At 37.6% G+C, this 17,728-nt stretch overlaps 1 protein-coding gene across 2 annotated transcripts in view; it reads right to left on the bottom strand.

The window, feature by feature from the left end:
- tmem132e (transmembrane protein 132E) overlaps positions 1 to 17,728 on the bottom strand; it is a 415,507-nt gene that overhangs the window by 101,208 nt on the left and 296,571 nt on the right. Inside the window, exons 1-2 of one of the 2 annotated variants that reach the window (XM_048189578.1) lie at positions 15,924 to 16,532; positions 14,071 to 14,998 (exon numbers count right to left, since the gene is read on the bottom strand). In XM_048189578.1, the coding sequence (XP_048045535.1) occupies positions 14,071 to 14,998; positions 15,924 to 15,993 (998 nt within the window). In that variant the 5' untranslated portion in view covers positions 15,994 to 16,532. Of the gene's footprint in view, positions 1 to 14,070; positions 14,999 to 15,923; positions 16,533 to 17,728 lie in introns of those variants that run through there. The other variant, XM_048189579.1, reaches the window with a different exon arrangement.

Below are 17,728 nucleotides of genomic sequence, written 5' to 3'. Positions count from 1 at the left end.
TTCTATGAAGTCCCTCCTTCAGAAATACGTAACGAGTTCTGATTGTGCCAGCGGTTCCTGTGTTGTGATTCGACAGCAGCTTAGCGAACCTTGCCCGGAAAGGTCACGCCTCTTACCATAACGTGGAGATGCACGCGCTCAGTGTTATTGTAAACATGTCTTTAATTTTACCCTATCAATTTGAGCCGGAATCAGACCCGGTGATTGGACTGCGGGATGAAAATAACAGCGTTTCGACGACATGGCGACAAACACACACTACAAACGCAACTCTTGTGTATTCCTGTGGGCGGAGGTTAGTCAAAAAACTGTTTTAGTGACGTCATTAAAGAAGGAAGTAGAGGGATGTAGTCCAAACTGGCCGTTCGATGTAGGCGACTTCTGTTAAATAAAATATCTCGCTTGGCATTGAACTTTGAGCTTTAAAATTTTACAGATTTTATTTATACTCTAACAACAACATTACACACTAACTAAAGTTTGAAACATGGGATCACGAAGAACGGGACCTTTAATATGACTGAGTTGCAGCAGATTTGCATCAGACTGAATAAATGTTGAAATTAAGTGTTATTTTGTGTGTTTTTGCACAAGATTAACATAGGAAGACGTAAGTTAGTGTTTATTGTTGTGTTATGTCGGGATTTACAAGGGGTTCTGTTATGTTCGTTTTATACGGTTACCATTGTGGTGAAGAGTGGAGCCTGTGGTTAGGTTGAGGATGGGCTGCAAAACCTTCAAGACCACATATACTGTATGTTGTTTGATTATATACATGCAAGTATACAATGACAGTCTCTTTGATAGTTTTAATAGCATGTGTTATTTGCTATCTAACATTTAACCAAGTTCTGAATATGATGTTTATGTAAATGAACTGTATGTAATTAACATTATGATGAGCTGGGCGAGGCTGAGAACTGTGGGAGTGAAGGGATGCCAGAGACGTGATTGTTCATGAGAGATAACTGTGCACCACACTGGCCTCGCTCCGCTTCCACAGCTCTCCGCCCCACTTGTAAAGTTCTACTAACTTAAGTTAGTTTCCTTAAATGTTTTGTATGGCTTTTTTAACAGATTTACATTGCAGTCACATTTCAGGAAAATAGTGTAGAAGCATATGAAGCACTGGCTACACAAAAGTTACTTTGAAACCAAGCAGCTTTCTGTTGGTCAGCGCAGCAAATTCGTGTGACCAACAATTCAAGCGAAATCTGTGAGGGGAAATTTTTCGTCCTTGCGGAATCTATTAAATGGATTCCTATTGGAATGACTGGATATTGCCTGCAAAATTTCGCAGAGCAATGGTAAATGTTTCTGCTCCTTACACCATGTCATAACCAGACACAATGCAATACTGTCCACACCAGATGTAACGCGACTACGAGACGCAACAAAATCAATCAAAAATCACAGCCAATCAGAAGACTGTGTGGGTGGAGTATCTTGCAAGCCCACAGTACCCATGATAAAATGAATACATATTCAATCAAATTCATAAACATTACACCATTTCAAGATGATTAAATATACATACTGAGTGACTGAAACAATCTTTGTCATTAGGGTGACCACCATCAAACAAACCAAATGTGGGACGACTACTAAGTTTGTGTGGGACAATGTGGGACATGTTACCAACACTAAAACACAACCTGAAGCTGTTATATAATGTCTATCTAACTTAATAAAAACATTTGTATTCTGCCTTTCAGCTGATAAAAATACTTTGTTCTTTAGTCCCTTCCAGAAAACAATGTCATTGTAACATAACATGTCTTTATTTTACATGTAATTTAAATTAAACATCACTGACCCTAAAGGCAGCAGGCATCATGCAGATAACTATTTTTAAATTAGGTGACCAGATTTCTGAAATGGAAACTGGGGACATTTCCTATCTGAGTGGTCAAAATATCACCAAAATCTCATTTGTTATTATCTTTTTAAAAAACAGGGACAATATATTTTTGAATGTTTTTGTTTTTAATTGTTGTGGGTTCCTTATAGGCTATTATTATATTAATAATTATGATTTAGTTTTATTATTAGGATTTTTGCTCTGTTTTTAATACAATTCACCAAAAAAACAAAAAAACAAAACAAAAAAAAGCAGTTCAAAACAATATGCCTGTTATAATATTAGTGTGACTTTACAAAAGCACTACATTACAAAAATAAAACAACATAAATAGGCCTATAAGAAGATAAATATAAACAGCATTTAACAAATATTTTTCAACATTATTGAATTTTATATTTTAATTTTCACAAGCTACTTTTTAGCTACTGTATACAGAAATTACAACTGTTTAACTTTTAACTATTGTTAACTATTATTTTGCATTTTAGACTCATTTTAAGCACAAAGTACGTGTATTATTTTATTTTATTTTTTATTTATTCATATGAGTGTACCTTCACCAAGTGTGGAAATTACTGCGTTATGACTGCGGAACTTTTGTGGACGTTTAAAATTGTGCAAAACAATCTCGCACCCTGTTGAGGCTCTGTTATAAAACATTTGGATTGACAGCCGTCACAAGTGACCATGTTTACTCCTTTCTTTTCAACCATGGGACAGGATTTAAAAAAAAGGCTGTTGTATTTGTGTAAGGTGGGATGTTACTTCTGTCCAAGCACTGTTAGGTGAAAAACTACACAGCAAAAAGAATAAATAAAATGCTTTCTTAAAAAGGCAAAAAATCGCATGCACGTTTTTCTTAAAGGTGCCCTAGATTCAAAAATCGGCATAGTTAAATAACAAGAGTTCAGTACATGGACAAGACATACAGTGAGTCTAAAACTCCATTGTTTCCTCCTTCTTATATAAATCTCATTTGTTTAAAAGACCTCCGAAGAACATAACACCAACTGTTACGTAAAAGTCGGGGTGTACGCCCCCAATATTTGCATATGCCAGCCCATGTTCCCAACATTATGAAAGGCATTAGACAAGGGCAGAACGTCTGGATGTGCACAGCTGAATCAACAGACTAGGTAAGCAAGCAAGGACAATAGCAAAAAATGGCAGATGGAGCAATAATAACTGACATGATTCATGATAACATGATATTTTTAGTGATATTTGTAAATTGTCTTTCTAAATGTTTCATTAGCATGTTGCTAATGTACTGTTAAATGTGGTTAAAGTTACCATCGTTTCTTACTGTATTCACAGAGACAAGAGCCGTCGCTATTTTCATTTTTAAACACTTGCAGTCTGTATAATGCATAAACACAACTTCATTCTTTATAAATCTCTCCAACAGTGTAGCATTAGCCGTTAGCCACGGAGCACAGCCTCAAACTCATTCAGAATCAAATGTACACATCCAAATAAACACTGTACTTACGCGATTAGACATGCTGCATGACGAACACTTTGTAAAGATCCATTTTGAGGGTTATATTAGCTGTTTGAAGTTTTTTTATGTTGTTTAAGGCAAGCGCGAGCTCTTGGGGCGTGGAGCACGCGATTTAAAGGGCCACACACCCTGAATCAGCTCATTTCTAATTATGCCCCAAAATAGGCAGTTAAAAAAATTAATTAAAAAAAAATCTATGGGGTATTTTGAGCTGAAACTTCACAGACACATTCAGGGGACACCTTAGACGTATATTACATCTTTTAAAAAAAAGTTCTAGGGCACCTTTAATATTATAATTAAAAACCAAAAGACTGATGAAATGACATTTTCTCAATATGCGACGTGCGGGATAAGGAGTCAAAATGCTATGCGGTACAACGCAAAGCGGGACAGGCGGTCACCCTATTTGTCATAGAATACACTTGTTTGTTCACCTTAAGTTCTTATTTTCAAGATCTGAGATGAATTATCCATTGTCGCTTTCAGTATGTCTATAAAGATCAAACAAAATTAAATTCAATCTCACACTAAATTCTTAACATATTAAATAAAGCACATAACCAGCACCCTAGATTATAATTTTCATACTTTGTATGTTGGTGTTCCAGCCACAACCTCACAGAAATAGAAACATTTTCTAAAATAGAATTGTCACGTATCACCGTAACTACTGATCAGGACAAAAAATTATCTTCTGATTAACATTGCAGTGTTATGTCTGGTTATGACACAGTGTTAGGCCCTGTCCCAAATGCCACCCTTAGTTCTTGGTGTCTCAATGCAGCATAAACTAGTAGAAGTCCTCTGTGGAGCCAGCATCAGCAAAAAGGTACATCAAGGGCACATAGTGGCCACAGCGGGGTGCTTATAAGCACCCTTCTGAAACCTAAAATGTCAAATGGGACACCATACAGTCTTGTGGATTTCAAGGACACGCAATGCAAATCCTCAAGTGCAAATTAAGATTCTGAGTCAGGCTGGTGAGGACACTCAAACAGAGCACTGTTTTGATTGTGTTTACACTTTTCTGGGAAATAAACCTTAGTCATAGTTGTCTTTGCATATTAAACTGGGAGAAGAGAAAGTTGTATAACATAGGAGATGTACACCCTTTTACCACAGTAGCTACCTATGAGATGATTCTTTCAGGACTGAAAAAAGTGCTAAAGAAATAACAAAAGTTTTTGGCAATACAAGAATGGATTTGTGTAGTGTCAACTTCATGACAGATGAACTAATTATTCATCAGGTGGTGATCTTTAAGAAGGTTTGTAGTCAGAATAACAGCTTGATTGCAGTACACAAGCACGTACCGAGATTCACTGCAGAATTGAACACTTGATCAAGCTAATGTTCATGTCTGTGGTTGTGTATGTAAAACTGTATCAGGGAAAAGAGAAACTGTATCTGTGTTCTGATTGTGATGCATTTGCATGAGGTCATGTAAAAATCTGTTTCTGCATATCACAACAAAGAAACATATGTTGGTTAGTGTCGTGAGAAGCGTTTAGCTTCTGTCTTGGTCAGGCTTAACCAAGCGGGGAAGAAAATGTCGTAAATGTAGCGCAATAAGATTTCAATTGACTTTGACAGAATGGTGCTGCATGACCAATTTGCTGTAATGATATAATCCTTGGCGGCACAGACGGCCGTGTTTTATGAGCAAAAGAACTTGGCAAGTAAACTGTACTGTTTTGCCAATACTTCTATTGCAAACATAAAATTAAGTGGCATCCTCAGGTGACAGCAGTTGCGTTGCTTTATACAAGTTCTGTTTGAGAAAAGCTCTCAATTCATTTCTCTACAGACCACATTAGAATAACAAACATCAAGGTTTTGAAAATTCCTGCTTAAGTTAACAAACCTTTAAGCTCATTGAGCAATTTTTTTGTGTGTAAAATACTGTAAATCAAAAGGTCGTTGTATGATATAAAGTTAAAGGTGCCCAAGAATGCTTTTTCACAAGATGTAATATAAGTCTAAGGTGTCCCCTGAATGTGTCTGTGAAGTTTCAGCTCAAAATACCCCACAGATTTTTTTTAATTATTTTTTTTAACTGCCTATTTTGGGGCATCATTAACTATGCACTGATTTTTTCAGCGTGCCGCCCCTTTAATTCACGTGCTCCCTGCCACACGAGCTCTCGATTATATTACAGCACATTTACAAAGTTCACACAGCTAATATAACCCTCAAATGGATCTTTACAAGATGTTCGTCATGCATGCTGTATGCATGCTTCGAATTATGTGAGTAAAGTATTTATTTTGATGTTTATATTTGATTCTCTATGACAGCACTTCTCAAAGTCCGGACTCCGGTCCGGATCCGGACTCCGGAGGGAATTCAATCCGGACCCGCCTCCATTTCATATTTCAACAGCAGTAATTGTGTGTAAGGGATTAAAAATCTGGATTTCCTACTTTGATAAACGCATGTCAAAATCATTTGTTTAGTGTTTTATGTCTTTTTGGAGATGGTCCGAAATTAAAGCGAAGGCGAGATATTTAAAGTTTTCCTTCGTGATTCAGTTGCCATGACATCCGGTGAGCATATACTTTTGATGTAATTGGGCGCGAGTCGCGCGACGCGACACTTCACGCGCAGTAAGCGTTTGAATGGGTGTGGAGCAGTGGTTCTCAACCTGCGGCCCGTCACAAATGTAAATGCGGCCCGCGATATGCCGACCACAATAATAATAATAGCCTAATAATAAAAATAAATTAGCATACAATTTATTTTTGTTTTAAAATTTAAATTAAAGTGAATTAAAAAAATATAAATGAGCTATAATGCTTTATTTGTCATATAAAATAATTGATTTATTCATTTATTATTTTCAGACATCAGGCAATGTAGGCTAATGACGCAATCACTCAGTTAACGAAACAAACACAAGTGCGCGCTTAGGAAGAATTCAAACAGTAGCCATTAATTTTGTAAATTTAAGCCTCAAAATGGTCAAATTTGTTATTAAAGGAGAAAAACTAAATGTGTGGAAGATAAAATGAAGGAACACATGCAAACAAGAAGAGTCGCAGCATCAAGCAGCAAAGGTAAGAAGAATGGAAGAATCAGTTTGCTGTTAATGAGCGAGATGGGCAGCCTTCCTGTTTGCTCTGTAGCAAAGTACTTGACAAGCAAAACCTACAATTTCAAAAGACTGAACTGTGAATTCGATGTGTTTGTTTGATGTATTTTAAATCAGTAAAATAACCGCATCAGCGCACCCGCGGCTGGATGAGCCCAACTCTCCGATGCTGCGCGAGGGATTGCGACATGACAGAATGCTTGATATCGTCAGAGATTGTAATTAGCCTACAGTGCGCTCAGTGTTGTTTGTAAAAAGAGCTGAGTAACATTTGCTTATTAAGGCATTTATGTGATTGTTTGGTGACTATTGCGATGATGTTGAAGAAGAGAGTCATAAAGTCATACAGAATTAAATAGCAACTTAAAGTGATTGTATATACAGTTTGTGTGTTCATTGAGCATTACTGATTATTATTGTTAAGCTAATGTCAGTAAGTTAGTTTTTATTTGTTATTTATTGTGTGCAACATCTTGGTATAATAATAGTATTATCTGCTAATACCATAACATTAAATCTGATTGGTTTGCATTGGTGACGTCATATGTAAATTATATGCGGACCGTGAGACTTGCACTTGGACCATTGTGCGGCCCACTGGGAAAAAAGTTTGAGAACCACTGCTCTATGAGTTTGAGGCTATATACTCTGTGGCTAACGACTAATGCTACACTGTTGGAGAGATTTATAAAGAATGAAGTTGTGTTTATGAATTATACAGACTGCAAGTGTTTAATAATGAAAATAGCGACAGCTCTTGTCTCCGTGAATTCAGTAAGAAACGATGGTAACTTTAACCACATTTAACAGTACATTAGCAACATGCTAACGAAACATCTAGATAGACAATTTACAAATATCACTAAAAATATCATGCTATCATGGATCATGCCATTTTTCGCTATTGTTCTTGCTTGCTTACCTAGTCTGTTGATTCACCTGTGCAGATCCAGACGTTACTGGCTGCCCTTGTCTAATGCCTTTCATAATGTTGGGAACATATGCTGGCATATGCAAATATTGGGGCGTACACCCCGACTGTTACGTAACAGTCGGTGTTATGTTGAGATTCACCTGTTTTCCGGAAGTCTTTTAAACAAATGAGATTTACATAAGAAAGAGAAAGCAATGGAGTTTGAAACTCAATGTATGTCTTTTCCATGTACTGAACTCTTGTTATTCAACTATGCCAAGGTAAATTCAAATTTTGATATCTAGGGCACCTTTAAGTAAACATGACCTTGTGTGTTGAATTGGTGTGAGTTTGGCAGGATGCAAGAAGCAGGACACTCTGCATTTACTCAAATATGTAAAATGAAAGAATAATGACTGCGGTTGACTGAAATCTGTCTGTTTTAGTGCTTCAATGTATCTTCTGAAGTATAATACACACGGGAGAGAACAAGAGACCTTTCTCCTTCGGGTATAATAAATGTCACGTCGCATTTCAAACAGTCGATTAGCAGTTCCTAAACGTTACAGCCAACATTTAAAAAGTTCACTGGCTTTAACAAAATCAACTAAAAAAATCTACAGGCAAGAAAGGCCTTGCATTTAATTTATTTTTTCATCATTCTTTTTTTTCGTTAATGTAGTTTATGGATCGTTGTATAATTGATGTTCTGTCAAAACGCTACAACCTTGTCTCATTGTGAACACAGCATTACTTATGAGCAAAATTAGGCATGCTGTACCAAAACATCCTTTGTCCTAAGTGTAGCAAGTTTGATTATTTTTAGTGAATCGGTTTGTTTGGATTAAAAAGAAATCCTTGCATTGTTTTTTTTAAAAGAATGAAACAGAAGTAGCAACAGATATTTTGAGTGTCACAAATTATCAAAAAAAAAAAGGAAAAAAAAGAAAAAAGAATATATGATATAAAGTAAGAATTCCGATATATAGCCAGAATTGCGAGTTATAAAGTCAGAATTGCATGATATATAATCAGAATTTATTTTATATTTATTTTTTTCACGATTGCGAGTTTTTATCATGCAATTCTGACTTTATGTCTCACAATTCTGACTTTTTTTCTCAGAATTGTAAAATACAAACTCACAATTGTGAGTTATAAAGTCAGAATTGCGAGATACAAACTCATAATTGTGAGTTATAAAGTCAGAATTGCATAAACTCACAATTGCATCTTTTAGTCAGAATTGCATGATATAACCTCTCAATTGTGTCTTATAAAATCAGAATTGCCAAATATAAAGTCAGAATTGCGTGATAAAAACTTCCAATTGCGAGTTTAAATCTCGCAATTCTGAAAAAAAAAAAAAAAAAAAAAATCAGAATTTAAAAAGCAAACTTGCAATCACCTTTTTATTTATTTATTTATTTTTTATTTAATGGTGGAAACAAGCTTCCATAAATATTACAGGGTAAAAGAAGATTAAAATGAAACTGTAATGTAGGGTGAACTCAGAGGCGAAGGAGAACTGGATTCAGAAGCAAATAATGTATAATGGTGAAATAACAAAAATATATACAACAAAACATGAGGAACAGAACTCAGGAAATCCGCCAAAATACAGCCGTAACAAAAGCCCAAGAACTAGCATAGAACATAGAACACGTTCAGACCTATATCATGAAGATGAGAGGGTGAATTTTCATTTTAATGCCAACCTAAATGCTGATGTTCATCCCTGTTTACATTATAGTTTCATTTTTTTGTTGTAGCCTATATGGAGTAAAATGATCTGATTACATTTAATGCCTCCACACTTTTAATTACAAAACCGCTCACTGTTTTTGAGCCAAGTTGAATAAATAATTAAATAGAATATATTGCTTGTTTAAATAGCTTCAATATAGTGGTTAACAGCTTGTAATATAGTTAACAACTTGCCTATTGCTTAACATCGTTAAATTACGTGTAGCAGAATCACTTCCCCAATGCTAATTATCTGTTGCTACATGTTTTCCTTACAAGGCACAACCCCCCCCCCAAAAAAAAAACTACAAGCTTGGTGAACACTAAGGTGAACACTAGCACAGGTGGTGTGTTTCATTAAACAATTTAATTTTATGGCAGAAGTAAAAAACAAAATGATGATTATAAAGATGTGAGAACGTGGGGGCAGTCAGCAGTGGCCAATGTTAGCGCATTGCTTCACTGATGAGAGTGAATGTGACGTGGCCAGATGTGTCTGACCAGCAGAGCATAGCAGCGTTGAGGTGACACCCTATTGAGTCACCCAATCAGACGTGGCGGCAGCTATGACACATCCTATAAGAAGCATGGCGAGATAGGGCTCACTGAACACAATGACCTATAGGACACAGGGCGACGATACACGACCTTCAGGCAATGTAGTTTTTTTTCTCTCTCTCAGATAATTGGAGTATATGTGCTTTCATAACCTTTGCCCTCTTCAACAAACATCATGATAAGTCAGGGATTATTCTGCTTCTTGCAGCCGTACTCATCTCTAATGGCATGCATGTGTACCTTGAAAATTTCCTGTCCTCTCTTATGTTATCATTTATCTTGTCATAGATGGATGTGAGCAGTGCCTCAAACACGCGGTCACTGTCCTCTCATTAGGTTGCCGTGATACATAAATGTTAACATCTCCATCATTTCTGACATATTCAGACAACAGACTCTAATTCTTGAAAATAATTTATGAAGTCTCTAAGAGGGGAGATAACGATGACAAAGACACGCAGAAAACATTGTTTCATTAACAGCATATTGCCATGATCAAAAGATAACAGAATGTATTAACCCTATAAAGCCTACTGTATAATATTTGATATGCAAATTTCGAAGACCTCAAAATTATGTTAAAAACTTTGCTGAAAAATATTATACACAATCTACTACATGCCTTCTGACATCTGACCTACAGTTTATACTTTTTAGTAAGTAAAAATTCTTTGAGCATAATTGTAAAACCAGGTCCTGGTACCCGTGTCTTTTTGCTGTGAAACCTTTAATGATTTTTATAAAATAAACGTAAGAAGGACTTTTAAACTGTTAGTAATATTTCAAGATAAACACGTACTGGACTAAAGCAATGTAGGTTTACTTGATTATCCATACATCATAACAATAAAAACTACAGAGCTTTGATCATAAAACTAAGCATTTAAATATCTTCTTACCAAGACATTATTGGGACAACTGTTGAGTGAAAACTGATATTTATATTATACAATATACAATTTAAATTAACTGGTTTCTGTTGTATTTTAAAATGGAATTTATTCCTGTGATGCAAAGTTGAATTTTCAGCATCATTACTCCAGTCTTCAGTGTCACATGATCCTTCAGAAGTCTTTTTTTTTTTCGATCTTCTTCTAAGATCTTGTTTTTACTGTATTTTTGATATTAAAAGATTGCTTTCAGAAACATAAAAAAAACTTTAATGATTCCAAACTTTTGACCTGTACCGTATAAAATGACATATACGTATGCAAAGGATGACTACGTTGGACAATTTACTTTGAACCATTTAGTTGGTATGAAATGTTGATAAAGAAGCAGCATGTTATTTTTTCATTATTACTTCACTGTTTGCTGACCAAATCTCGATGTGATATCTGGATGCAATTTGTTTTCATGGGTGGACAAAAAGGTCCCAAACTAATGGAATTAGTCAGAATTTGATTTACACATTTTCTGAAAAAAAAGTGCAATCTCTCCACCACAAGGCTACAGTTGTGTTAAGGCGTCAGAAAGGTTTTTATCATGTTGCTATGCAGTTTCTAGGCTATTTTGTGTTGTTGCTATGGTGCTGCTTGGCAATTACCAAGGAGTTTATGGTTGTTGTTTACTGGCCCGAGTCCATGGGGCCTACCTCCAAGTTTCTAAGTTATTCTGGTCCCTAAATATGGCCCCTCTTCAAAGTATGTTTATGTGGTTGTTTTGGCCATTTTATCATCTGCAAGTCGACGATAACAAATAATAGCAACAGCTCTTCAGAACATGATTCATGTCCATAGTTTCACACCAATATTAATAACAACTAACCAACCATATTCTGATTTTGGTCAGAGAACTGGGACAGGCCAACTAATCTGTCTCTATACAATTCAACAGCTCAGCTTTCAGCTTGAAACAATTTTATTTAGAATATTTTTCTGACTTCCTGGGTAGGCAAATGATTGAAGGGTACCACTGGCTTTTGCCTCACAACAGCTGTTTGCCTGAATTGCTGGAAACCAATTGTACACGTACTAATGTAGCCAATTTAATTTAAAAGACATTTAAATGCTAATAAGATACTCACAACAATCTTGCATTGCCTCAACAGCTCTGAAGTAGCCCCCTGGCAGACCCAAATATTGTGATTTGTTTCAGTTGTTACACATACAAAACATTGTTTTTCATGATCATTCTCCAATGGTGAGGCAACAATTCTTACTCTGCAATGATGGTCTATAATGACCAGCAGGTTAACAACGTAGATTCAAAATCTAATATTTCTACATGATTAAGTCCTTTAAGATGCAGTCTCTATAAATAACAGATGAAAACAGTTGAATGTCTTATAATGTACGAAAAATGAAAGGAACCTGATGGTGGGAAGGAATGAGAAGTCGGGGGCGACTTCAGCCGAGCTTAATTCATATTTAAAGACTTCCTTTATTACATCTTTAATAGCCTTTTTTGTTGGTATCCCTCAACTTTTGGCTCCCAGCACAGTTTAATTCACCTCCCATTGAGTTGACTGGCTCAGAGCTCTCAACTTCTGACTTTCATCTCCTTTCTTTTTGCCTGAGCTTTTATTGCTCTTCAGCTTTTCCTTGGAGAATTAATGCCACCATATTGGACCACAAAAAACTCCAATACGAGTGCATAAAAGTATGAGGTCAGAGAGATTTACTGTTTTGGAATTTAATATCACAGTAAACTGAAAAACTACTGCAGATGAACTTTCATTGAAGATATTAGATTGGAAAAAGGTATTAAATCATTCCCTCATGACATGGAATAGAAATTAGGCAACTGCTTCTTTACAATATCAATCAGTTTGATGGTCCTTTTTTGCTAAAATGCCACAGTATTAAGATAACTCTCCCAGATTTCACTTCCAAACTAAGGATAATTCTCTGCATATGCCATAACATTAAGAGGATTAGGTTCAGAAAATGGATCATGATGCTTGTAGTGACAAGCAGCAATGTACTCTGTCACTATATGGACACATCACTGCGGATGAAATGCCCACATCTGCTCTGTAATTTGAGCAGGTTTCTTTAAAGGCTATATGACATATTATATTGATTTATGTGTCCTCAAAAGAAGAACTATTTTAAAGATGCACTCGATATTTCATTATATTTCATTAAAAAAAGCTTTACAAAAAATAATGAACAGCGCTTTTGAAAAATTGTTTAAATCAAGTAGACTCACATCATCGGTAGCCTAATAAAAGCTAAGCTGGGGGGGTTTATTTTTACATTTGCCTTATTGAGACACCCATGTTGAGAACATATGACCAAACAAAAACCGCTTGCTTTTGTCTCAGTAACCTTCCTATTTTCAGGAAATTTTGATCGCTGAATAAATGAATCATGTCTGGCAGTGAATAGGGCATAGTGTGATTTTGCATCCACACCACTAGGTGTCAGTATACCAAGACAACTACCATAAAAAAAGAAAGTTCACCATATTTATTTATTTTCTTCAAAATGTGAACTATCATAAGAGCCAATGCATACAGTACTGTACTGAAAATGTATTTATCATTCTTGTTCTCCAATATAGTGGTGATGTAGAAAGTTTAACAAAAATATAGTATACCAATTGCAACACCTTCTGACCCATAATGACTGTCAAACTCTACTACAATTCACTCCACTCTGTAGACACACAGACTAAAGTTCAGACTATGTCAGATAAAACTTAATGAACTATACTTGCTAAGGCTACACCACAGCTCCGTCTGCTCCTGTTCGGGTTAATGAGTTATCGAAGCCTAATTAATTCACGGTGAATTTCTAGATTGAAGTCTGTGAGTTTCCATTACAATTAGAAGGACTCTGTTTATGAAGCGTTCCTTCGACATGCCTCAAAGAGCAGCTAATATCCTACCTCCCATTTCTCTCATCTGAGGAGAAAAAAAAGGCTAATTTTCCTATGCCTTCAAGGATTTGAATAATAATTCTACTACACAAGAACCCTAACCCTCCAATTCTGTTGACAATGAGAAATAAAATTAAAACACACAGGCCAGATAAGAAATATGCCTCATATCCCCTTGGCTCTAATTCGACAAGAACTGGGTCAAGCTCATGAGAAATTTAATTTGAACAGATGTCAATTAATACCCATAATGTCTTTACTTTGAAAAGCAGAATCCTTCTCACAATCTCTTAAAGCCTGGCACTCCGCTAGAGATTTAGTTAGATCTTCTGTGATTTGTCTCTTGTCTCTTGTAAATCTGTTTTTACCTTGTAAGGAATGTGAGTCAATGAGCGTTTTTTTTTAGCTCTCAGGAACATGCAGACATCGGGACAGTGAATGACACAGGAATAAAGCCTGACTTGGTGTATACGCACTACTATGCACAACTATTTTGCTAAGAATTTGCTTGTTATTTAGTATAATCCATGATAGACCACCCAAAAATAAATTAGAAAATTACTTACTTGAGTGTAAACTGCTCCACAGTTGAATTTGGGACCAAGAGCAGGTAGATGTTGAGGGTCTCTCCTGGCTTTAATGGCCTCTCTGGTAGCCTCAGGAAGAGGTTCTTGTCAAGCTGTTTGTCTACCACCAATTGTTCCTGACTGGGCTGATACAAACTGATGCTCCCAATACGCAGAAGGGGTTGTTGGGAAGAGCTCTCCCCTCTGGATGCCCCTCCTCGGCGTGGGTAGCTCTCCCCACACTCATCATTGCTGTCTGGATCATGGAGAGTATAGTAAAGCTCCACTTGAAGGGTCTCCCCACTTAATTCAAGCCCATCTGTTCCTGAAGACTTTCTGCGACCCAGTGGTGCTACATTAACATTAAACCATGTGGAAGGGAGATCCAGTTGGGCCAAGCACTGCGCCAGATTCCCTTGTAGCTTGCAGGAAGTTTTGATCTCTCGAACATCTCTAAAAGCATGCAGCCTCACACATGGAAGCTTGTCCTGAATCTTGAAGTCATCCCAGTCTCGCCCTGCGATATAGAACAGCACCTGAACCAGTGGATTACTAGCAAACACTCTAGACTGTACAATAAAGGCCCGGACCTTCCAGTTGACCGTCAGCCTTCCAGGAATGTCCAAAGGACTTGACGGCTGCAGTAGGTCCTTGGACAACGTCTGATCTTGGGTGAAAGGCCCAAGTGAGATGTTGATTGCAGGCAGCTCCTTGGTCTGGAAGACCACAAAGCTTTCGGAGCGCTGAAGAGGGTGTCCACGTTGGCTGCCATATGATGGAACTCGGGTCTCCTGGAGAAAGAAGCCCAACTGTGTGTTGGAGAGCTTAAAGTTAGCAGGGAGGTAAACTTCTGGTGGACTGGAGGTGGTACTAGGAACAGGGACGCTGAAGAGAGCATCGGAACTGGTAGGGGAAACTTTACCAGCAACTGGAAAGACAAAACAAAAAGAAATACTGTTAAATATGCACTGACAATATTCTGTGATAGCCAAGAATCAAAATTGCTAACACACAGGTTCAAACTCAGTAGAGATGATTTAGGAATTTAAGATCTCATGGAGTTCATGGAATCCTGCTCATGCTCAACACCGAACCCTTAAGTGGGCACTCAACTTCATACAGCTTTACAGGGGAAGGCCCTTGAGTTACAGCACTCCGAGTGGCTCTTGGGGGAAAACAAGTAGCAAAAAATTCATTCATTGCATAAAAAGGAATTCAAGATCTTTTCTGTATCTGCTGGTGGCAGGGAAAAAATCTCAATTTTTCAAGAAAGTTTTTTAAATTAATGCTTGTTCTCCCTTTCATGCCTCGAGAGCTCAGTTGGCTCTGACAATAGATGCTGATTAATGGCATGCAAGAGACAGAGGTTTCCAAGTGAACTGTTTCGGATAAGTCGGACATGTATGAATTCAAATAATGAGCAATACATTTATATAGAGAATACATCGGCTGAGAGGATATTGCTGATCATCTTTACCAGAAATTCTCACTACTTAGAGTGTGGTGAGATATCGACTAGCATGCAACAGTTTGTCCAATAACATTTTGTACACAGAAGACATCATTGATCTCTATCTCTTGGGCTCCTAAGATTAACTACCTAAGACTAGATCCCCAATCAATTGTGGAGAAACTTCAATACGCTGATCATAATCTGCCTGTACTGGAGAGAAATAGAGACTCTTGGAGAGATATTCAAAGCAAAGATGACCAAATAAAAAAGCTATAGAAAACACTTGTATTGTAGAGTTACTGTATGGAAAGGGAGATGCTTATGTTATTTGAGAATTCAATTCATCATCATACACTCTATTCAACATGCTCTCAAAAATCAGGGGAATGATAAAACTTACTTATCATAATAACAAGGCAAAGTGAACAGAGAATCCATGGCAAATCCACTTGAACAACAAAATGTCCCATATTCCACAAATGCTTTGCATTTAAACTGGGTACTTCACAACTTGAATCACTTCACAGGTACACAAAAAGAGTATCTGTGCAACTTCAGCCAAACTGTAGAAAAAAGTCTGATCAAGCTCAGTTCAAGCTTTGAAAACCTGCTCAAAGTCTCCAAACTTGAAAGCACATGAGTAGTATCCTCTCAGTAGTAATCCAACTATGTCCAAAACCCGCTCAAAGATCTGAAAGACACTGATCACTCGTGCCTGTTGGGAGGCTCCGAAGGCACCTCCTGCCCTGCAGCATGATCGGAGTGAGTTCACACTAGCATTCGCTCACTCCATCTATTCTCTGCAGTTCCTGTTTGATTGTGACTCCTCCTAGCAGATCCCGTTCTCCTCTTACAGCCTGAGACAAAGCCTAGGCACCGCCCTGTCTCACCACACCTCACCCCAAACTGTAATAAACTCTTTAGCTCTCATTCACAGCCAGTGCAAAAGCACTCCTCCCAGGACACCAGCGTGGCAGACTACAAACTACCCTATTACATTCATCTTCTCCCACTAGACGTGTTGAGGCAGACTCTGAATGTGTCTGTGTGAGGGAGAGTGTATTTGTTAGGGGGGCTGGGTTTGGGGGAGGGATGCATAGCTTGAGCGCCTTCAGGCAAAGAGTGGGGGATTAGTGGGAAGATCATTGACGAATTAGCTCTCCTCCTTTCCTCATCCGACGGATGAGATAGGACGGCCCCTGGAAGACGCATTTGAATGAAGATGGGGGATGGGGGTGGAAGGTGGTGGGTGCTCTGCCCTTCCAATCACCCAGAGAGTTCTCGAGAGCTCAGAGAAGGAAATAAACTATAATATGTGGGATGATGCTCTGTGCCAAGCTATCCTACTAATACAACAAATAAAATGACTGCACAAAGAGCAGCAAAATATCATTAAGAAATATTTCTGACCAGTGCATTCCTCAGCTGGAATGCAACTTACTGAGTGCCACTTTCTGTGAAGCAAATTACATCTTTGAGAGAGGTTCCCTCTGCTCCATTACATTTCTGACATTTATCATTGTGCTCATTCAACAGGTAAAGATGATAAAAGCCCAAAGATTGGGTTTCACTCTCAACTGTAGGTCTGAACACCTTTTGGTGTGGCTGCGGCTTGTAGAAACAGATATGAATATCTCTTAAAGGGATGAGCTAATGCCTCTGAAAGCCAATCCATTACAAACACATTAGGCACCAAAGAGCTAGTTTTCCAGATACGGGCAGTCTAATGTATACACGGTTTCAATAGCTTCATCGGATTATGAGCTTCCAGTGCCCCCAGGGATACACGGTATGAGAGGTCACATTTTCTAATACATCATGCCCATCATTGCATAGGCTCTGCACTGTGTCAAAGAGAAGGCACATATGGGAGTACAACATGACACCAAAAGTCCACCCCAATCCCTCCCTCCCAACCCCACTAATAGACCTCTGGGTGTAGTGGAGAGGTGGCTGCTGTTGCTGAACTCAGTAACAGGATACACATCTGTTGGTCAATGACTGTGGCTCGATACAATCCTGGGGGCTTTCTGTAGCTTTTGAGCTGCAGCCTTATGAGAGATAATGGAATACGCCTTTGAAATGTCAAAGTTGCACTGTTTAATATAACTCACCATTGCTGTCCTTTTTCTCTGTAATCCCACACTTATTTTTGACTCATGGGCAATGTAAGATGCTGGAAGGAAAATAAGAAATTCCCCACAA

The sequence above is a fragment of the Megalobrama amblycephala genome, linkage group LG4, assembly GCF_018812025.1.
Source record: "Megalobrama amblycephala isolate DHTTF-2021 linkage group LG4, ASM1881202v1, whole genome shotgun sequence".
NCBI classification, from domain to species: domain Eukaryota; kingdom Metazoa; phylum Chordata; class Actinopteri; order Cypriniformes; family Xenocyprididae; genus Megalobrama; species Megalobrama amblycephala.
The sequence above is the reverse complement of the archived record's forward strand: the minus strand, read 5'-3'. Positions and strand labels throughout refer to the sequence as shown.